Source organism: Rhinolophus sinicus, chromosome 8 (assembly GCF_057876585.1).
Source record: "Rhinolophus sinicus isolate RSI-liver-muscle chromosome 8, RSI-T2T, whole genome shotgun sequence".
Taxonomy (NCBI): domain Eukaryota; kingdom Metazoa; phylum Chordata; class Mammalia; order Chiroptera; family Rhinolophidae; genus Rhinolophus; species Rhinolophus sinicus.
This window is the reverse complement of record NC_142508.1, coordinates 37,015,271-37,036,994: the sequence shown is the minus strand read 5'-3', so window position 1 is coordinate 37,036,994 and position 21,724 is coordinate 37,015,271. Positions and strand designations below refer to the sequence as shown.

Below are 21,724 nucleotides of genomic sequence, written 5' to 3'. Positions count from 1 at the left end.
ACATATCAGAATTGAAAGGAGACTTTCACATAGCAGAGCAGTGAGGAACTCTGCTCTGGCACCAGTCCCCTGGCATTCAAATTCGGATTTGGTCACCTACTATCTGTGAGCCTCTGGGCAAACCATGGGTCTACTCTGTGCCTCAGTTTCCTTATCTGTAATTAGGAAACAAAAATTGTACCCAGCTCACAGGGTTGCTACGAAGATGAAATAATATACAAAACCCTTAGAACAGTGCCTGGCACGTGCGGTTTACCATCATCATCATCGTCACCCGTTACAGAACACGGTTCCCTCTCAATTAATTGTTGGTTTTGGTCTGGACAACCACTCATTGGGTCCTCTTGGTGACCCTGGGCATCGCTTGGCTCTGTTTCTCATCTGTAACTTCTAGAAGGAGTTGGTCAAAGCGAACCCAGTCCATTCACATGACTCACTATTTCCATGTACTCAAAGAAGTCAACCAATAAGGTAAATAAATAAATAAATAAATAAAATAACAATAGCAATAAAAAAAAAAAGAAGTCAACCACTCCCTCCCATCACATCGCTTTGATAACATTTCATATTTTCTTGGTTCTTTAGACATGAAAGTGTGATTTTTCTCCAACTCTAAAGAGCTTTGGAACCGAGGGACTCTGTTCTTTCCAACACTCCCTCTGTCTTGGGACCACTTCACTCTTCTGTCATAAAGTAATGGAGGATTGACTCTGACATCTGTTGTGATGCAGTCGCTCTGTTAATAACATCCAATTTCATTCTACTCCACCCGGATCAAAATAAGATTGCAATAAATATTAGTGGAACAAATAGATTATGGTCTCTGGTCGTCCCTCTGTTCCTAAATATTCCTCCACTCCTAACCCCAGCCCCCCATCTGGCCCTCTATTCCTTCCCTCTGGGGAGCCACCACGTGTCCTACTAGCCTCATTTTGTCTTCCTCAGAGATGGTACAGTGGGGGTTACAAGAGGAAAAGCCCCCTCTGAGGACAGGCTTGAGGTCTGGGGATAGAGGGGTGTACATCGATTTGGGGTCATGCATGGTGCATGTTAGTGGGACAACCCCAGAAAGCATGCAGAAGCCTGGGTCCTAACCCAACTCTGCCTGTCCACTCCCTTCATTTCTTTTGTGGCCTCTAGTCTCACCTCCTCGCTGGCCATTCACCCACCTCCAATGAACCCCAGCAAGATCTTTCTAATACCCAGATCTGGCCCTGTCCTTCCTTTTGTCAAGGCCCTCAGGATCAAGGCCATGTTCTTCTGCCTGGCGTTCAAGGCCCAGCACAATTTTCCATTGACCTATATTTCTAGCCACGTCACCCACTTGTGCCGCCTCAAACCCCAGCCCCCACCATCCTGAGTGAGTGATTTGCCATCTCTGGGGCACACCAGGTGTCACACCTCCAGCTTTTCTGCAGGTCATTCCCTTTATGAGAATGCCATCCACCCAAACTTATCCATATGGTAACTCACCTTCAGCCTCCCTTCTCCAGCCCTCCCAGCCTCAGCTCGGCCTTCTCCTGGCCTCTAGGCTCTCCCCTCTGGCCCATCCTGCACGTGGTCCCAGTGCTACTCCTGCCCCCAACCCTTCCGTGGCTCCCCATGGCCCTCAGGAGAAAGTCCCAGCCTCCCAACCTGGGGTCTGAGGTCAATGTGGTCCTGGCTATCCTTTCCCATCACTCCTACCCACACACTGTGGTCTCCCGACCCTCTCACCTCCCTGCTTTTGCCACTGAGGGGGGAGTTGAGGGGAGAGAGCCACCCCTGCGGGCTAGCACAAGGTGGAAGAGTCAAGGGTGTCTTCCTGGAGGGGAGGAGAAGTCAAAATGGGCTGTTCAGGGGAACTAAGAATATCTGGGTTTCAGAGATGCAGAAAAGCAAAGTACTACCAACAATGAAATTCATGCTTTATTGAGCAAACATTTACATGTGCATGATTGAGCACGATTACAGCTGTTTCACATGTTCGAAACCTTGAATCTACCCAACAACAGGCACTGCCTGGTGAAGAATATACTCCTATTTTCCTTATGTTACAGATGGGAATCTACACAGTGAAGGAAGGCACTTCCCAGCGGTACATGGGTAGCAGGAGTCAGAGCTAGGATTCCAACTCAGGTGTCTCCAGATTTGTTGCCATGCCTCTGTAGGAAGACACCAAGACCCTGGAATAATCAAGGAAGGAGGGACGTTTGGAAGGGATTTTCCTGTATTCTCTTAGTGGTGGGGTAAGACCTCAACCCATTTCCCACTCACCCCCCATAATGTAAGGATGGGGCTGGGATAAAATCAGGGAGAATTTGTGCTGTTGTGTCATGGCATTTATTAAGCATTAAGTGTTGGATCTGGGCAGGTGCCGGGAAGGTAAGGTCTTGGTGAGATATATTCTAGAGCCAGCAAATGGGGATCGAGGTCAAGAGTTAGATGTCACATGTCAGAGTTAGTAGTAGTCCTGAATGATTTTTCGGATCCATGGGCCATATCTACAGACGTTGGTATAGACTCCTGGCTTCTCTTTGGATCCACAGGGGATGTTACCCCAAGAAACAAGGCCTCGGAGACGGTCTCCACACACCAGAGGACCCCCAGAATCGCCCTGTGGGAAAGAGGGAGAGAGTCATATACAGAAACACAGGGAGAGAAAGACAAAGAAACAGAAGGCGACACAGAGACATGTAGAGAAGGAAAGAGAGACATGCAGAGATGGAGAGAAATACTCAGGGACAGAGAGAGAGTCAGACAGACAGATGCAAAGTCACAGACAGGATACTGGAGAAAGACTGAGGGAGACTCAGAAACATAGAGAAACAGAGAGAACACCAAGATCCAGAGAGGCATAGAGAGAAAAAGAGAAAGAAAAGGATAAAGGTTAAGAACAGAACAGAGACTGAGAGGTGTGGAGAGACAGAGGGAGATCTGTATGCCCTTCCTTTTGATCCAGCTCACTGTGTATCCCTTTCTCTATCTTGGTCTCTTTTCCCCTCTTGGCTAGTCTTTGCAGGTCCTTTAATGCACTGCGGGTAAATTTTGGCACAAGCTGGAGAGACCCAATGGACGATGGTGGAGGAAACCCAAGTGAAAGGTATTTGGGAGTGGGGATGGAACTCCCTCTCTCTCCATCTAGGGTCCCCTCCTCTATGGCTTGGCCATGTCCAAGCAGGACTTGTGGGGGCTGTATTTGAAGGACAGTCCCCTCACACCATTTGCCTCCTACTGTGTCCCTGATTCTTGATCTCTCCATCTCCATCCTTGACTGCATTTCCTGTCTCTGTTGGCTGTCCTTGTATCTCTATCAGTAAACGATTGTGTCTCTGTGTCACATTGAGTCTCTCACCTTTTCATGTCTTGGCTTCTCTCCCAGCCTATCTTCGTACAGCTCTGTTTTGATCTGTATGTATCTCTCTCTTCCTGTTTCTATCTGTGTTTTTGTGTCTCTGTCCTTTGCTATGTAGCTGATGGGTCCCGTAATTGTCCTCACCTGGCAGGAATCCTTCCCGTACTTCTCATCTCCAGCGCACACCATGTTTTGGGTGATCTGGCCAGGGTAGGCACGCTCACATTCCTCATGTGTCACCAGGTGAATGTATGCACACTGGAGGGTGTTAGGAAAATCACCTGACAACAGAGAGGGATCAGGCTCACTTCACAACCCGCCCTTCCCATGTCCTCCCCAGCGATCCTCCAACCCCCGAAAGTTTTCCCTCCCTGATTGGTGCTTACTTCCCACTGGTTTCCTTCTTCCTATTTGTTGCACATTCTTAAAACCCATTTCCATTGGCCCTGACTCCTGACTGGTCCCTCTTTACGTCATTCTTTCCTCCCATTGGCTTGTGTTCCTCATTAGTCATCCCTTCTCCATGAGTCTTCACTTCCTGTTGGTTTTTCCTTTCTCCTAGGTCCTGCCTCCACATGTCTCTCTTCCATTGGTCCCACCTTCTTCAGTAGTTCCAGCTGACTTCTAGACTCTCTTCTATTAGTGGCCTCCTCTGTTGTACCCCTTCATCCTTCATTGGACCATTCTTGCCCATTGGTTCATCCTGACTGGTCACCACTTGATCATTACTCCTTTCCTATCTGGTCCCTTCTTTCCCCATTGGCTCTCCCTTCTAATTGGCCCTTCATCCAATGGCCCATGTCCCCTTTCCTAAATGCTGCTGCGCTCCCCCCACTGGCCCTACCCTTTCATTGGCCTTTCAGCCAATGGTCTACCTTTTTTTTTTGGCCCTTCACTTACAGGCCCATGTTCAATGGTTATTACTGGTCTATCAGACTTGTTTCTTCCTCTGGTCTTTCCTCTAGTGACTCCTATTGATTATCCATGTTTCCCCAATGGTCCCTCCCCTATTAGCTCTCTCTATCCACTCTCTCAATTCACATCCTTCAGTTGCCGCCCTTGCTTTACTGATCTCTCTTGTTTCATTAGACCCTCCTCCTTTCATCCCTTTTTGATCATAGTGCATCCTGATTGGTCCTTTTTGACAACTGGCCTCCTTCCTGATTAGTATCTCCCATTGATCCTTCCTCCTCATTGACCCTTCGTCTTATGACCCATCCTCCCATATCATTCACCCACTGGTCTACTTTCACTCATTGGCTCAACTCCCATATTTGTCTTCCCTCTCCAATGAACTTTCATCCATTGGTACACTGCCCCATTAGTCCTCACCATTGGACCACTTCCACCTTTGACCCTTCACCCTTTGGTCCACCTTCCCTGACCCATCACCCACTGGCCTGCTCCCCCATCGTCCTTGGCCTACTGACCGTTCGCTGTCTTGCCCCAGCCTAGGATGCGGCAGTTGGTGTGGTTTGCCGAGCAGTCTGTCTCCAGTCTCAGGGGCTGGATATATTCGGAGAGTCTGGCTGGCTGCTTCAGGCGTAATAACATGATGTCATTGTCATGGGTGGCAGCATTGTAGCCAGGGTGGGCCACAGCTCGGGCAACAGAATTCGCTATCTGGGAACTCTCTCTTTCTTTAATCTTGTGCTTCCCCAAGTAGACCTGAAGATTCCTGTGAAAGAGGAGGGCTGGGTCTCACTTGTAGCCCTTGTGCTGCAGCTGAGACTCCATATATGGCTGTGGTGGGAGGTGGGGTAGCCTGGTGAACCACAAACCATTTGGCCTGTGTGGTCCCTTCAGTCTTCCCAGCTCAGTAAATGACAAGTCCATCCTTCCAGAATAACCTTGGACCTATTCTTGACTCTTTATTTCATGCCTCATATCAAAGCTGTCCAGAAATCCTTTTGTCTCTCTGATGTATCCAGAATCTGACCACCTCTCACCTTCCCCTTTGCTACATCTTGGTCTGAGCCACCTCTCTGGACCCCTTGCTTGTGCCTTTGGCCCCCTGTAGTGCATCCTCCACAAAGCAGCCAGAGATATTTTGACCACATAAGTCGGTCCTGTCATTCCTCTGCTCAGAATTCTCCCATGACTCTCATCTCACTCAGAGTAAAAGCCAAAGCGTTCACTATGGACCACAAGGTCCTGCCCATTACCTCTGAGACATCTCCTCCCACACTTTTCCTCTCTCCTTCTGCTCCAGTCACACTGGTTTCCCTGCCTTTCCTTGAACACAATAGTCATCCTTTCACCCCAGGGCCTTTGCACTGGCTGTTTCCTCTGCCAGCAACTTTTTTTTTTAAAAAAACTACTCTTTTTTAAAAAAACAACACTACTGTTTTTTTTTTGTTTTGTTTTTTTTTTTTTTTAAAAAACAACTCTGCCAGCAACTGTTTTTTTGTTTTTTAAAAACAACTCTACTCTTTTTTAAAACAACTCTACTCTCTCTCTCTCTCTCTTTTTTTTTAAACAACTCTACTCTTTTATTCCTTATCGACATTAAAATACTTTATCGTCCAGCCGGTCATGCAGTAAGAGGCCTTGGAGTTTGCATATGGATAATACTTCTGAAATAGTCCACAGTCCTCTCTCTCCTCCTGTTGCCACTGTCACTGCCATGGTCCCAGCCTCTATTCTCAGAAGGGTCAGTCTGAAACGTCTCCTTCTCTAATCTATTCTCTACACTGTTTTCAGAGTTGTCTATCCAAAACCCAGACCCGGAGAAGGCGTTCCTTGCCTGTAGACCTGGAATAGCTTCCCATTGACTGAAGGATGGAGGAGGAAGCATTTCAAGACAGCAGTTATATTAGTGGCCAATGGCTCACTGGTTACAGCTGATGGCCATCCAATCACAGTTGATGGCCATTTACTACCTGAGCCAGCACCTTTCCATGTGAGGGCGAGAGCCTGGAAACTGCACTCCTGGCTCTGTCCCTTCACCTGCCCTTATCCAAACTGCTTCTCTTTCCCTCTCCTCTGACTCAGAGAAAGACAACCAAACACCCAGTGTTCAAGTCAAATACTTGGAGGTCAGCCCTGCTTGCTCTTTTTCCCTCCCATCCCACGTCACCACGTCCTGCTGGCTCAGTCTCAAAATACCTCCCAAGGTTTTTAACTTCCATACATCCCCACTGCTAACATCCTGGACCAAACCATCCTTTCATGGCACTGGATGATGGCTACAGCGTCCACATGCATCCCTTCATCTCCTCTCGCCCAGGCCACTTTCCACATGGTAGCCGGAGTGCTCTTAAAAATGTAAATCAGATCTTGCGGCTTCCCACATTAAAACTCTCCAGTGGCTTCCCACTGCACTTAGAATTAAATCCATTGCTCCATCTCTCCCTACAGGTCCTTGTGCAATCTGATTCCCCAATGAGAAGTTCAGTTCATGAAAGCAGCAATTGCTCTTGTTTTCACTTCTGGATCCCCAGGGCTCCAAACAGAGCCTGGTACATATTTAGTACTCAGTTAAATATTGGCCGGATGAACCTGGTTATCAGATGTCCTCACACTGGGACAGGGGGCTGCGTGTGTCACTTCCTGCATGAAGTCTGCAAGACACTGGAAGGGTCAAATTGCAACCAGTCCCCGTTCACGGTGTGGAAACTCACGGTTTTTTGCAGTGGGCAGCAGTGAGGACCCACAGTGGGTGAATGAGGACCCCTCCGCAGAGCAAGTGCCCTGAGGTGTAGAGGGCAGCTTGGTAGGGGTGAGACAGCTGCTCGCAGGGTCCGCCGTGCAGCACCTTTTCCTTCTGCTCTGCCCCGACTGTGGGAGGGAGCATCAGGGTCAGAAAGGAGGTCTGCAGACAACAGGTGCATCCCTGGGCTGATGCCAGTTCCGTCTTAATCATCAACATCATCTCCGTCCCTACACCCAAACTTATCCATCCCATCCATGCCAGCCCCACCCTCAAGCTCTTCGCCATCTTCACACTCACCTCCCACCCCCTTCCCTGTCTGCATCCCCTATTTCTCACCCAGCCCCCACTTCTTCCTCATTCCAAACCACTCCACCTCCACACTCATTTGGATCCCCACCCCCATTCCCAGTCTGTGTCCCAGCAGCAACCCCCACCTGCCCCCAAACCTCCCCATCCGTTCCTTGTCTTCCCACCTGCAGCAATCAGAATCAGTACTGCAGTCAGGGTCTTCATGGCCATTCCTGGGAGGGGAAGCCAAATGCACCATCAGTCCCTGTCTCAGACCCCACCACACCCACCCCCTTCTGTGTCCTCCCCATGTCCTCCTTCCTGGCTGGCCATGCTCTCAGATCCTTTGCTTCTGTCCTTCATTAGGCCTCCTGATATCTTGTCTCCTACACCCCTGTCTCCCATCTGAGGGTCCCATGAAGGCAGGTGTCAGTGAGAAGCCAGGAGCACATCTGCTGGTCCCAGGTGCTGCTCACAGCGCATTCTCATTAAATCTTTCTCCTCCTCTCCGCTAGAGTTTGGCTGCCTAGTAACAGGAAGGGTTGGCCAGGGTGGCCTCCGACGTTCTTGTCTCCCAATGCGTTTTCCTCAGCACCTTGGCTCTGGGCTCACCTGTCCACTCATCCCCCACACCTGTAGGTTCTGGGGTGCAGTATGGTCTTACCTGTGGGAGGGCCACTGCCTACTGGCCCAGGGGTTCTTGGGTTGGGGGCAGGGACAGCACGTGTCACAGGCAGACAGACAAGGAGGCAGAGAGTCAGAAACACAGGGAGCTGAGGGGAGAAAAGGGGCTCAGAAAGGAGAGAGGACTTCTGCGGATGAAAGCGAGAGAGAGGCAGAGAGAGAGAGAGCAGACAATGTAAGGGCTGCAAGGCCCAGGTCTTCAAGGTCTGCCTGACACACACCCCTGGCCTCCTGGCCTCCCTGGAAGAGGCTAGTCCTGTCCCCAGATGCTCCTGGTTCTTCCTTTTAACCCGTGCTCCCCAGGTCCCTGAGGCAGGAGGCTGCCCCGCCCTTTTCCTCCTCACTCAGACCTCCCACACACATTCCTCCAGCTCCCACAGATCTGCTCCTCCTGACCCCTGACCCCAGTTCAGGGAGGGGAGCACTGGTCCATAAGTGCACTGGGGGTCTGAGGGAAGAGGGGCCGGGGGCCTGGACTCCTGGGTCTGAGGGAGGAGGGTCTGGGGGCCTGGACTCCTGGGTCTGAGGGAGGAGGGGCTGGGGGCCTGGACTCCTGGGTCTGAGGGAGGAGGGGCTGGGGGCCTGGACTCCTGGGTCTGAGGGAGGGAAAGATGGGAGCTTGCCCTTCGCAGTCCCTAGACTTTTAGGTCCCTGAGCAAGAAAGTGTCTGAGGACACAAATATGGGCCTCCCAGGTAAGCAAGGAGTGGCCCTGGCCTCTAGGAACCCCATCACTGTCTGTCGGGGCTCGGGACCCGCATTCCCCGGGCCTGGGAACCAGGCTGCAGGGTTGAGGGGGTTGGGCTGATTCACGCACCTGCTGTAAGTCCCTCTGTGGGTGCTGACGACCTCCTTGTCCCCACGAGAGAGTGAGCCAACTAGTGAGAAAGCGTGTGTCACCAAGCTGGCACCCGACCCTGCCCCGGGCTGGGGCGCAGGCCCGGGCACTGTGGGGAAAGGGCCCGGAACAATCAGGCTTTGTCCGCCCCGGCACCTAGTGCCCTGCTCCTGGCAGCTCCATTTCTCAATCTCTCTTCCAAGCAGGCGGGTGACAGGCGGCTGTGTCAATAGCTTCTCTCTGTCATTGTCTGACAGTTCTCTTGCTGTCTTTTGATTGTCCACCCATCTCTGCCCAGATATCAGGACTTCTGACACTCCTGGGCCGCCTTCCTCCAAGTCTGCCCACTTCTGAGCTCTGTCTCTCTCCCTGACTATGGCGGGATGTCTCCATGTCTGTCTCTCTTTTACTCTATCTGTCCATCTCAGCCTCTACCTGTGTCTCTCTATCCCTCTGCTTCTTTCTCCATCTTTTTCTCTGTGTCTGTCTTGCCCCTTTCTTCTCCAAATCTTCTTTGACACTCTCTAATCTCTCTGCTTATCTTCCCTTAGGTTCCCCCTGCATTTTGAAGAGAAGCGTGTGCGCACACACGCATGTGCACCGAGGGTGTTAGATGCTGGGGAGCTGGAAGGAATGACATGAGGGGCGGTGGGGAAACTAATGGGACACGGAAGGATTTGGGGACTTGATGAAAGTCAACATGCAGGGAAGGACATGGAAATAAGTAGGAATGCAAGAAAATTTGAGAGTAACGTCGGAGTGTGGAATGGGGGCACCAGGAGCGGTGGAGGAAATCTAGGAGGATTTGAGGAGGTGAGAAGGCTCAGTGTGTATGAGAAAGGCAGGTGTGGGCTGGAGGAGCGAGGGTGTGTGTGACTGAGAGCAGGGAAATGACGATGGGTGTGGCGACCACAGGGACCGGCCGCTGCAGGGCGTGAGAAGAAAAATGGGGCCTTTCAGGAAAGTCATTGGGTAAGAAGCACAACTGATCTAAATAATGTCCACCTCTGCACCAGCTTGGGCCTGGTACTACATTTCTTTCTTGCATTAAATCTATTTGTCACCACTTTTCCTGGGCCCCATCTCTCCCGGAACAAAAACCAGTTCAGCATTCAATGTACTCTTTGGAGCTGTGCCCCCGGGCCCCCGGCTTCTCCCAGGTCCTTCACATTATGTGCCCACTGAATTGAGAACCCAGCATCCTCCCAGACACCAGGCTGGACCTCTCACAAACTGTTGGTCCCCAAGCCCTGCCCCATGGCCTCCCCTCTCTGTGTGGTTCCCTCCTCTCCATCCCCATGACCCCGGCCTCAGTTCAGAGCTGCTCCTCTCCCACCAGGACCACCATCCCAGGCTCTTCCCCCTCTGCTGCGTCCTTCACTTAATCCCAGAGCGTTCTTCGTGCACCCAGAGCTGACGCTACCCTCTCTTGCTCACAGCTCTGCCCTGGGTCCCCCATCATCCTGGGGACAAAGTTTCAAACACTCAGCCTAGTGTCTGAAGACCTTTAGTACCCAGACCAGTGCTGGCCAGTGGAAATATAATGCCAGGTACACATGCACTTTCCAAGTTTCTAGTAGCCACATTTTTTAAAAAAAGTAAAGAGAAACTGAAGGAGTTTGTTTTAATATCTCATTTAACTCAATACGTCCAAAATAGTCACTCCAACATGAAATCAAAATAAGAAAAGTTTAAAGAGATAGTTTGCCATCTTATTTTTTTGTGCAATTAGAGTTTGGAATCCAATGTGTCATTTACATGTCAACAGCACATCTCAATTGGAACCCGCCACATGTCAAGCAGTAGGGAGCCACCGTGGCGAGTGGCTGCCATATCTCATGGCACAGCTCTGCCCACTTCTCTCGTTGTGGTCCAGCCCTGGAGATTATCTGAAGTTTCCCTGAACTACGGCATGCCCGCTGACCTCTGGGCGTTCGCCCAGAGTGCCCCTCTCACCTGATCCTGGCAAGAACCTGGCCTTCAAGTCTTTGCTTAGACACCACCTCCTTCAGGAAGCTTTCCCTGAACACCACCCGATTTCCACCTGTTCCGGTTGGTTTAGTCACTCTCTCATCTAGGTTTCCGCAAGGTAGGTGCCTCCCTCAAGTCACCCTGCACCATAACCATCTGGATTCACATCCGTCTCCCCCACTGGACCATGAGCTCCTTGAGGGCAGGCACCGAGCCTGACTCACCCCTGTGTGCCAAGCAACTGCACAGGACTTTGCCCAGAAGACGCCTTAGGAAATGTCAACCAAATGACTAAATGACTTCATTACACCCACTCCCATTTTGCAGATAAGAAAACTGAGGCTCAGAAAGAGCACGTTAATTGCTCAACACCAAACACCCGGGAAATGGTGGGGCCTGAACTGGAGCTCAGCTTCCAACATGGCAGTGGACATGACCCATCTCTTGGCGCCCCTACTGGGTCTACCTTAGGAGAGTATGGCATGACTAGATCTGGGAGGAATTGTTGAGAGCCATGTGGGAAAGGAGGGAGGTGGTAGGTGGTGGGGAGTGGAGGAACCTCTAAGAGAGAGAGTGAAGTCCCCAAGTCCAGGCACTCCCCAGTGGCCGTCCTGGCTTTGTCTCCCCACAGGCCATACGTGTTTACTTATGGGGTGTTTTTCTCCAAATTGACGTGCTCTGCAAAGTCTTCAATCAAGAGAATGTTTTTTAAGAATACTTTATGAGAGAATAATCAGGAAAAAGTTTCCAGGTTACAAACAATTAAAAGCCAACATTCACTGAGGCTTATTCTGTGTTAGACAATGTTCTACCACTTTCTGAATATTATACTGATTTAATCTTCATAACAGCCTTGGGAAATAGGTGCAACTTCTCTCATTTCAAAGATGAAGGGCGGCCGGATGGCTCAGTTGATTGGAGTGTGAGCTCTGAACCACAGGGTTGCTGGTTCAATTCCCACATGGGCCAGTGAGCTGCGCCCTCCACAACTGGATTGAAGACAACGAGCTGCCGCTGAGCTTCCGGAGGGGCGGCCGGATGGCTCAGTTGGTTAGAGCGCGAGCTCTCAATAAGGTTCCCAGTTCAATTCCCCTTTGGGATGGTGGGCTGTCCCCGCTGCAACTAAGATTGAGGACAGCACTGGACGTGGAGCTGAGCTGCGCCCTCCACAACTAGATTGAAGGACAACGACTTGGAGCTGATGGGCCCTGGAGAAACACACTGTTCCCCAATATTCCCCAATAAAATTTATTTAAAAAAAATATGAAGGAACAGGGGTTGGGAGCTAATGTTCTCAAAGGCAAATAGCTTCCAGGTGCTAGAACTGGGATTGGAACCCACGAAGCCCAGTTTCTAGAACTAGTGCCTTTAGCTACTATGCTATCCTATATGCCCCCATAAAATTATTTTAAAAAATTCAACAAGAGGACTACCTCAACTTATTGCAAACCAACCCACCCACCCCCAGACATGTACAAAGGAGCTGGAAAGAGAGGCAGGGCCAGGCATCTCCAGCCCCATGTAGTGATGCGAGAGGTGTCCTGGACAGGAGAAGATCCCTCTGCCAGCAGTCTGAGGTGTGACTGCTTCTGGAGCAGGAGTCCATGGGGTGTGGCCAGACTCTGAGTCACAGGGACTCCTCCCTCCTCCCTCCTCCCTTCCAGAGGCTGTTCCCTGCCTTCTTTGAGAATAGGAGCCCACCTACCCGGGTTCCCACCCCATCTTCCTCTTGCACTAGGCACTCTGGGTGCTCATTTTGGCTGCCCCTTGTGGGACTCCGGTGTCCCCTAAACCTGCCAGCCCTACCTTTCCTGAAAACCTCCATCCCTCTTTACCTTCAGTCTCTCTCTCTCTCTCTCTCTCTCTCTCTCTCTCTCTCTCTCTCTCTCTTTCTCTCTCTTTCTCTCGTTTTATAAATGGGGACAACTGAGATCTAGAGAATGGAGAGGAACTGAGTGGGAGTGTGGGAAGGGGAGGGGCAGGTTGAGGGCTCAAAATCGGATGCATTTTTCTTTCCTGTCTCCCTCTGTGAGGGTCTCCTCTCCCCAATTTTAGCTCCTCAGAAATTCCACCTGTATTTTCCAGGTTATAAAAGTGCACAGGCACAGGAAGGGAAATGGAAGGAAGGAGGCACCCCACGAACACCACCACATGCAGGTTGGTACATGCTCTTTCAGGTTTTATTCTGTGACTATTTCATTTACATGGCGAGGTACACATGCATATACATTTTTGGATCTTCCTGTCTTCACTTAACATCCGACAGCATAAACATCCCTGCACGGCACTAATGACTCTGCATAATCATCCTGAACAGCTTCACCAATATTCTTGTCACAAATCGGGTCATGACTTACATAAACAAGCCCCGCATTGGGGACATACTCAGTTTCCACTGTTTTACTATGACAAATAATGTGATGAATTCATCCTTTGCTCCATGTTTTGGAGTTACTAGAATTACTGGGTCAAATGTGGTGAATAAGTGTCTAGATTCACCTTGCTCAACTGCCTTCAGTACAAATTGTATCAATATAAAATTCCAGTGGTTGAGACTGCTGGTCTTACTGCATCTTTACCAGAACTGAGGTATTTGTGTTTCTTGCTTTGGTGGGTATCAGGTTTTTTGTTTTTTTTTCCCCCCCTAATTTAATTGGTTTACACACATGTCATATTGTTGAGGTTTTAGTGAGTATTTGAGGAAAGGTAAAGTCAAATATGACTATAGGTCATCGATGTCGTTATTTCTGTGAATTTCCTGTTCAAGGCGATCTGATGGAGAGATAGGAGTTTCGACAGATTAGCGATGCTTTCTCATGGTCTGATTTATCCAGTCGACGTACTTGCAGACCTGGGTATAGACACCTGGGTCGTTGGGCTGGCCACAAGGGAAAGTTCCCCAGGATACCAGGCCTTGCAGGGTGTCATTGCAAATCAGTGGTCCTCCCGAGTCACCCTGAAGGAAAGAGAGCAGATTAACTTTGGCTTCACACCAACCAGCACTGGGGTCTCATACACCCCACAGTTATCAGGTCCTTGTCCTGCCAGACCACAGTCTTCCATCCTGGCCAATGGGAGGAGACTCATTGTCTCTGTAGACCAATGGGAGAGCAGAAACTAATGCTATTATGGAAAAGACAAACAGGGCTCCCTTAAGACATTGGCTGAAGCCCCAGGCAATGGGACCAATCACAGGGAAGGGATGGAGCTTCTGGAAGTCAGCCCCATTTATTTTCCCTCATGAAGGACTCAGGGTCAGGCCAATGGGAGAAGGAGCATTATCCCCAGGGAAGGGAGACAGGGCAGTGCTGCAAATCAGAGGCAGGACCAATAACCTACTTCACAGGGCCCAGTGCAAAATAAAAAAGCAGGCCCCCTTGCTTAAAAGTTATGAATTTCAAGACAGAGTGCATTAAACCAAATGTGGGACTGTCCCGAGTGAGGGGCTCCATGTCCCTGCACAGCTTGTACATTCATGAAGCAGGTCCTCACTAGCGGACAAGGGAACTCCCCCCATTCTCTAGGACACAGAGTCCTGTTCCATCACCCCTCTCCCTAACACACATCATCCAGCAGTGCCTGAATGTGAGGGTACAGGTGTGAGCAAAGAGAGTGGGGGTACAGAGAGGGACAGGGTCAAAGAAAAGGAGAAGAGAGAGGTAGAGAGAAGGATGGGGAGAGCAACGGGGATGCAGGAGGGAGTGGGGAAAGTGGCAGAGATGGAGGAAAATAAAGACTGACATAGGCAGACTGCTGAGAGAGAGAGAGAGGGAGGGGGAGGGGGAGAGAGAGAACAGATGGGAACAAGACAATGAAATTAGGTGTAAAGAGAGATGTGGGAAGATATTCAGGGACAGAGAGAGAGGTGACAGAGACGAGCACAGGGAACAGAGAGGAAGGGGACTCCTTCTTTTCCCAGGACCAGGACCTGGGTGAGGTGCGTGAGACCTTACCTTCAGGCATGAAATCTTAATGATCACACTAAATAGTATTTTAATGCAATACCTTGAGAATCAAATTTAATGTGAAAAAATTCCACAACAAGCGCAGTATCCCCATTTTAGATAAAGACTGGGTAACTACGATTCTGGGCTGAACAATATGAGAGCCCGAGACTAATGGAAAAACTAGGTAAAACTAATCGCTCTTTATTGAAAATTCTGATATTTTGCTAATTCTGGATATTCTGCATGGATTTTTAAAAATACTGTGTTAGAATTTGAGTAATTGTGGCCACTGCGTTTTTGGTCCTCCTCATTTTCCTCAAAGTTCGGGCTTATGGCCATTGATTGCCTCATTCGCTTCCCCCAGTCCCAGCCTCATTTTCCTGCTCCAGCCCCTCCCCTTCAGCTGTGTGCCCATCCCAGGGTCACACCAGCCCCATGGGCTCCCACTCTGACTCAGGCGGAGCACCGGGTAGAAAGAGTCAGGAAAGTGGGCCTGGGGGGTGGGGGGTGCGAGGGAAGGCTCAGCACCAGGGTCAGACCCTCAGATTCTGGATGGAGGGAGGACAGGGCCCTGTGCTGAGAGGAAGCAGGACCGGGGTGGGGGGGGAGGTGGGGGGGAATGGGCGACGGGGGACGTCTCACATTGCAGGCGTTGGTCTTGGAGTTGGGAATGCCAGCACACAGCATGGATTTGCCCAGCAGGTCCTTGTAAACTTTCTTGCACTCCTGGGAGGAGATGAGCCTGACATCTGTACACATGAGCTGTGTTGGATAGGTCACTGGAGAAGAGTACAGGTCAGTCAGAGGCCTGGAACTAGAAACTCTGGGTGCTAAAGGTGAGAGGATGTGGTCCCTGGGCCTTGAAGGAAGAGGGGGTTGTGGGGCTCAAGACTATGGTCATCAAAAGGGGCATAACTCCTGGGTTCCCGGATCTGAGGGAGGAGGGGCTGGGGTCAGGACTCCCGGGTCTGAGGGAGGAGGGGCTGGGGGCCTGGACTCCTGGGTCTGAGGGAGGAGGGGCTGGGGGCCTGGGCTCCTGGGTCTGAGGGAGGAGGGGCTGGGGCCAATGCCCAGGGTCACTGAGCAGCCTCACCGTCAGGGCTGGTGGTGGTGCCCCAGCCAGAAACAGTACATGTGGTCCCAGGGGGTTCGCAGCGGGAGGGCAGGTTAACTTTCCTCACGTTTGATGACAGCCTGGCCGGCCTACTTAGCTTCACAAGCATGATGTCATTAACGTGGGTCTGCGTGGAGTAGTTGGGGTGCACAAATGACCTTGTGGCCCTGATCTTCTGGGATCCCCTACTGCTCAGCTGATCACCGCCCATGTGCACATTGTACTCACTGGTGGAAGAGGGCGACATTCAGAGGGAGACACTGCGACTGAGGGAAGGGACAGAGCCCCACAGAAGGAGAGGAACAGTAACCCATAATGGGGTACAGGAACCCAGAGACAGGAGGACAGACACACAGAGGGGGCACAAAGACCTAGATAGAGGGGCACAGAGACCCCTAGAAGGGGATAGAGACCCAGAGGGAGGGCTGAGCCTGTGGCACCCACTGCCACGTACTTCATCTTGCAGTGGGCGGCGGTGAGCACCCACATCCTGTTGACCAGCACGCCTCCACAGTGGAGCTCATTGCCCCTGAGCAGAGCCACCTGCCAGGGATGAGAGCCTCTTGGACATGGAACCCCATCAATAATCCTATTACCTTCATCCTGGGCTGGATGGAGACATGGAGAAAAATGTGGGCAGCAAGCTCCTGGGCAAAGCTAAGGCATCAGTAGAGGGATTTGCACAGACAGACGGAGAGACAGACAGACAGGCATGGAGAAGGGCAGGGCAGAAACGGACAACGGTGCAGAGAAAGCTGCATGGAGAGAGGGAGCCCGCTCAGTAACCCAGGGGAGTGTCTGGTCTGGAGGCCACCCCAGAAGCCGATGGGAGGGACACTGAGTGCAGGAGAAGGCCTGGAGGACACACAGACTCAGGAGTCAGAAGGAAGCAGCAAGAAAGGGGGCACAGGCAGAAGAGTCTTATCTTCATGGGAGGAAGCTGCCGCGTGGGGAGGGGTCCTGACTCAGGGACTCCTGGTAGAGAGGGCATCCTGGAGAGGACAGGTGGGGACGCTGTGAGGCCCAGGGGCAAGGTCAGACCTCCCAGAGGGCCCTCACCTTCTCTATCTGCAGATCCCAGGGCTGAGGACCACAGTAGGATCAGCAGGGGCGTGAGAAGGGAACCTGCCATGTGGCCTCTCTGAGCGTCTGAGGCAGCCAGGTGGAGGCAGGGCCTGTCCTGCTGGGGCTGCAAAGACAAAGAGTTCTGGAAGCAGAAGTCCTGGTCCGCTGTCTTAGGAGTTCAGGTCCCTATAGTCCTTCCCCTGGTGACCCAGGAATCTGGCCTCCCATCTCTTCCCATCCATTAGTCTGTATCCCCAGTTCCTTTCCCTCAAGAAACCCAAAATTCCAAGCCCCTGGCCCCTCATCTCAGAATAAGGAATTGAGACCCCCCCCCACCCCCCTCCTCAGGAGCTATAGCCCCCGTCCAGCCAGCACCACTCCCTACCCCAAATGAGGCCGCTTCTCACCTGGGGAGGGTCTGGTCTGATCTGGGATCCAGGTTAGGTTGGGAGCCAAGCATGTCCAGCCCTACGCAGGGCGGCCCTCTTATAGCACACCTGCCTCCACCCCCAGCACCCTGGGGTGCAGGTGGATCCGGCTCTCAGACACCCCCTTCCTGCATTTGTGGTTATCTGGAACCCCTGAGGCAGCTAAAGCAATAGGCCAGCACTCTACCTCCACCCTCCCTGCTGAGGCCAGGTGGGGGCGGCACCCAGCCGGTTCGCCCCCACACATTCTGTCCCTGGTGGCAGCTACCCAGGGAGGGACCAGATGCTGGCTCTGAGGACAGAAGCAGGAGTCAAGGAACAGCAGAGCTGAGTAAATGGCTTTGACCTGGGCCCTCCTCTGTGGCCCTTTTTCTTGCCCTCACCCCCTCGCAGGGGTGGCCTACACCATACACCCCAACTCTGACCAGCCTGTGGGAACTTGTCCAGGCTGAATCCTATGTGTGTCTTTGAGCCTGAACTCAACCCCAACCCTAATATAAGGGTATGAATGAGAAAGAGACGGCTTTCCTCCACCCACTAAATGCTTACCGTTATCACTTAGTCTGTTCTCATGTTACACATAGATTTCTATAAATATTATGGTTTATAAACAACAATGTACTAAACATTTTGTAATGTAACCTTTTATGTACTCCATAAAATATCTTGAACAATTTTTCCTCTTAGTACATTTAGATCATTTCTCCTTCCTTTATAACTGTTGCATAATATTTCATACTATAGTTCTATTCTGATTGCTGTAATCTGTTTCAAATTGAAACACATTTGGATAGTTTTCATTACAAAAGTGGTGAGATAAATTTTATTTTGTGTGTATTCATCTTTGCTCATTGATTTCATCCAAGAAGTATCCACTGAGCATTTACTCTGTGCCAGAAACTATTCTGGTTCCTGGGGATCCAGCATCAATAATAGAGAAAAAACTTCTTCATAGCAGCTCCCGTTCAATGGGTGGAGACTTGGAATAGAAAAATAAGTACATGGGGAGTTGGGTGAAAAAGGGGAAGAGGTTAAAAAGTACAAATTGGTAACTATGAAACAGTCAAGGGGATGTAAAGTGAAGCACAGGGAATATAGTCAACAATATGGTAATAACTATGTACAGTGCCAGGTGGGTACTAGACTAGTCAGGGGGATCACTTCATAAATTATATAAATGTCTAACCACTATGCTGTACACCTGAAACTAACATAAAATAATGTTGAATGTCAACAGCAATTGAAAAAATAAATAAAAATTTAAAAAATAAAAATAAGTACATAAAATACATAGTTTGTTAGCTGGTGATAAGGGCTAAGGGGGAAAATAAGAACAGAAAAGAGAGAAAGGGAAGTATTGGTTCCCTCCACCCTCAGGGAGCCCTGGGTGATAATATTAGGAAAGACGGTTGGAAAGACTTCATGTGCAGGTGACATTTGAACAAGATCTTGGAGGTGGTGGATGGATTTACGTAGCTACTTAGTCTCAAGTCAGATCCCAAATCTGATCCCAAACCATGAATCCAAATCCAATCCTAACTTGAATCTCTATCTGGAAACCACATTAACCAACACACCCAAGCCTACCCCCAGTGCTACCTCCTTCCCAGCCCTCCTCCCACATCCTCCTTCAGACCCAACCCTTTATATGCTTAAGAAACACATACTGAGCACCAGCTACCTGCCAGACTGGGCTCGGTGCTGAGGGTACAGTGGTGCACAAGCCTGGACAGTCCTTTTCTTTAAGAAACTGATAGTCAAATGTAAAAGAAAAAAATAATCATTGATAAACAAATGAAAAATTACAACTACAATGTGTGCTCTGAAGTAAAGGCGCAGTGTTATGAAAGCAGTTCCAGGGGTTTTGGACCCAGGAAGTGACAATAAGCTGACAGTGGAAAGAACAGGAAGCGTGAACCAAATATCAATCTGGCTCATGTAGGAAGGATGGATTTGAAGGATCTGTGGAGGCACGAGGAGGCCATTGTTGTCCAAACGAGAGATGTCGATGACTTGGTAAGGCCCTTGGGAGGGGGAGAGGGTGATAAGGAGGTGCTTGCTCAGCATTCTGTTAGAAAGAGGAAAGGAGCCTCATTTCTCTGAAGGCCTGTTATTCATTCCTAAATCACCAAAACTCCTCTTCTGCTGTACTTTGCACATTGTCAGTGTTTTTAGTTATTTAATCTGACTTTCTTGCTAAAGCCTGGTTTCCACACAGAGGGAACGTCTGATGTACATGGGTATTTTCTTTCACACCTAGCCAAGACCAGGGAACATAGGAGACATTTAAATAACTGCTAGTCTGCAAATCTCTGCCATCCACAGATCTGCCAATGTTAGACTCAATCCTTCCTCGATCCCTCCGCCACACAGCAAAGGGTGTGATAGAAGAACTTGACTTCACAAGTCAGAATAATCCAGGTGTGAACCTCATGTGCCTTCCCTGTGATTTCAGGTAACTGACTTCATTTTTCGGAGCCTCACTTTGCCCCATGCTTTCTGAAGTCGGGGGAGCAAACCTGCCTCTCAAGGCGAATGGGAGGATGAAGTAAAATGCTGAAAGAGGAATGAATTCAGGGCTCTGTAGGCACTGAATCCACGTTAGCTGCCTTCCCCCACCATCCAGGGAATGAGGAAGCTCCTACTTCTTGCCCTACCCACTGTGTGACGTGTCAGGCACTGCTCAGACCTGGTCGCTCTGCCTACACAGGTCCAAGCCAGGATTGTGTTCCCTGTTTCTATAGATGAGAAAAGGGAGGATTGTAGGCGGTTAGGTAACTTGAACAAAGTCATTCAGCTCAGGAGTCAGGAGCGGCAGAATTCGAACGCTGGGGATTCTTGTGGTACCACCATTGCACAAACCCATACTCTGAGGAGGAAATTTCCCTGGGACACCCTGACAAACCCTCGGAGTCTCCTATGGTGGAAAACAGATGCAGAGCCTCATGGGTCTATTAAGGACGCATGCCTCCACGTTGGCGAGAGCACTGGATCCCAGCCCTCCTGTGCCCTTGGGTTTGGTCCCAGCACCTGTTCCTAAATCCCACCCCAACACACCGCCTCGTGCCTCCCTCACCTTCAGGGCTATGAGTATGTCCTGAACCTTTGCCTGATGACTCATCTTGCTCATTATCTCACTTGAGCACTGTCATGCCAGCTGTGCCTTGCCCTGGGGGATCCTGGACACTGTGGGCCTGGAACTTCCTCCTTCAGCCCCTTGGGTTCTGAAGGCCAATTGTTTCTGACTTCCTGGATTCACTTACCCCTCCTTCAAGAGCAGCTTCCCACGTCTTTTGGGAAGCGGTCCCCTCATATCGTTCTGGCGAAGCTGTCAAACATGCTTCTCCACACCTCCAACCCACTGGGATGGAGGCATGACCCAGGCTAATCCAACAGGAGCACTGCTTCCTTCCTAGAAATACTGACTGATCCAAGGGGTGGGCTCTGGTCAAGCTGGACCAATCAGAGTTCTTCCCTGGGGCTGATATAAGATGCCAGCAGAAAAGAGATCTTTGTTTCTGTTTGGTTTGCTTAATTGGGCCTGTCTGTAGCTGCTAAGTTGCCTCCATGTCTACACAGGCTCAAATGAGATCCACAGGAGAAGGAAAGAGACAAGATATGGGAAACAGGTCACACATGTGGGAGACAGAAACAGAGACAGAGAGAGGCAGTCAGAATGACAGAGAAGGAAAGTGTCCCAGAGAGACAGAAAGAGAGCTGAGTGGCTTAAGTCACCATTTCAAGAACTTGAAACTCTGGCACCCATGTCTCTCCTCTGACATCATAAATGTTCCTCTGGGTCTGCGGGAGGAGGGAGCTTGCTGACATGACTCCTGGGTCTCACAGAAGGGGTCTGAGGGCCTCACTTCCTACTTTCTGTGAGAGAAGTGCTCCCAGCCTCTTCTGTGCAGGAAAGCAATGGCTGCAGAATGTCTGCAATGTGAGGAAAGGTGGGGAGTGGGGACCAGGGAGACTCAAGATGGAGATAAGATGATCTGAGGAAGGATCTGGAGCATGTTGGCCAGAAAGGAATTCTTGGAAGAAACTGGAAAGACAGGTATGAGTGGGGAGTCCTGGGCTGGAGAAGATCCCTCTGTCAGCAGAGTCTGAGGTGTGACTGTCCAGGGAGCCTCTGAGAGCAGCAGTCTGGTCAGTGGGGTCAGGCTCTGAGTCACAGGGACTCCTCCCTCCTCCCTCTTCCCTTCCAGAAGCTGTTCCCTGCCTTCTTTGAGAATAGGAGCCCACCTACCTGGGTTTCCACCCCATCTTCCTCTCGCACGAGTTACGCTGGGTACTCATTTTGGCTGGACTTTGTGGGACCCTGGGGTCCCCTCTGCCTGCCAGCCCTACCTTTCTTGAACACCTCCTCCCTCTCTCCTAGTTTGTCACTTGTGAAATGCT

The 21,724-nt window shown here is 50.5% G+C and overlaps 2 protein-coding genes across 4 annotated transcripts; both read right to left on the bottom strand.

Moving 5' to 3' along the window:
* Positions 1-1,895: 1,895 nt before the first annotated feature.
* On the bottom strand, positions 1,896-8,924 carry LOC109452487 (kallikrein-6). 3 transcript variants are annotated; one of them, XM_019741440.3, is made up of 7 exons: positions 8,778-8,924; positions 7,942-8,089; positions 7,463-7,510; positions 6,958-7,114; positions 4,765-5,012; positions 3,479-3,615; positions 1,896-2,596 (listed from the first exon to the last, which is right to left on the bottom strand). In XM_019741440.3, the coding sequence occupies exons 3-7, from the start codon at positions 7,506-7,508 to the stop codon at positions 2,441-2,443; spliced, it is 744 nt and encodes a 247-aa protein (XP_019596999.2). In that variant the 5' UTR covers positions 7,509-7,510; positions 7,942-8,089; positions 8,778-8,924; the 3' UTR covers positions 1,896-2,440. The 3 variants fall into 3 exon arrangements, with proteins under 3 accessions (XP_019596999.2, XP_074171691.1, XP_019597000.2); XM_074315590.2 differs by having other exon boundaries at positions 7,942-8,050; positions 8,778-8,909; XM_019741441.3 differs by lacking the exon at positions 7,942-8,089 and having other exon boundaries at positions 8,778-8,909.
* Positions 8,925-12,937: 4,013 nt separating this feature from the next.
* LOC109439360 (kallikrein-7-like) lies at positions 12,938-17,343 on the bottom strand. The gene is made up of 6 exons (XM_074315584.2): positions 17,303-17,343; positions 16,890-17,019; positions 16,285-16,438; positions 15,810-16,057; positions 15,359-15,495; positions 12,938-13,725 (listed from the first exon to the last, which is right to left on the bottom strand). The coding sequence occupies exons 2-6, from the start codon at positions 16,960-16,962 to the stop codon at positions 13,570-13,572; spliced, it is 768 nt and encodes a 255-aa protein (XP_074171685.1). The 5' UTR covers positions 16,963-17,019; positions 17,303-17,343; the 3' UTR covers positions 12,938-13,569.
* Between the last annotated feature and the right edge of the window lie 4,381 nt (positions 17,344-21,724).

Coding starts and splice junctions, on each gene's coding strand:
- LOC109452487 (XM_019741440.3), bottom strand. CDS start 7,508: ATGGCCATGAAGACCCTGACTGCAGTACTGATTCTGATTGCTGCAG. Junction 5,013..6,957: donor GCTGCCCACTGCAAAAAACC/GTGAGTTTCCAC, acceptor CCTCTTTCACAG/GAATCTTCAGGTCTACTTGG. Junction 2,597..3,478: donor ACGGGAAGGATTCCTGCCAG/GTGAGGACAATT, acceptor TCTTTCCCACAG/GGCGATTCTGGGGGTCCTCT.
- LOC109439360 (XM_074315584.2), bottom strand. CDS start 16,962: ATGGCAGGTTCCCTTCTCACGCCCCTGCTGATCCTACTGTGGTCCTCA. Junction 15,496..15,809: donor CACCACCACCAGCCCTGACG/GTGAGGCTGCTC, acceptor ACTCTTCTCCAG/TGACCTATCCAACACAGCTC. Junction 13,726..15,358: donor CCAAGACCAACGCCTGCAAT/GTGAGACGTCCC, acceptor TCTTTCCTTCAG/GGTGACTCGGGAGGACCACT.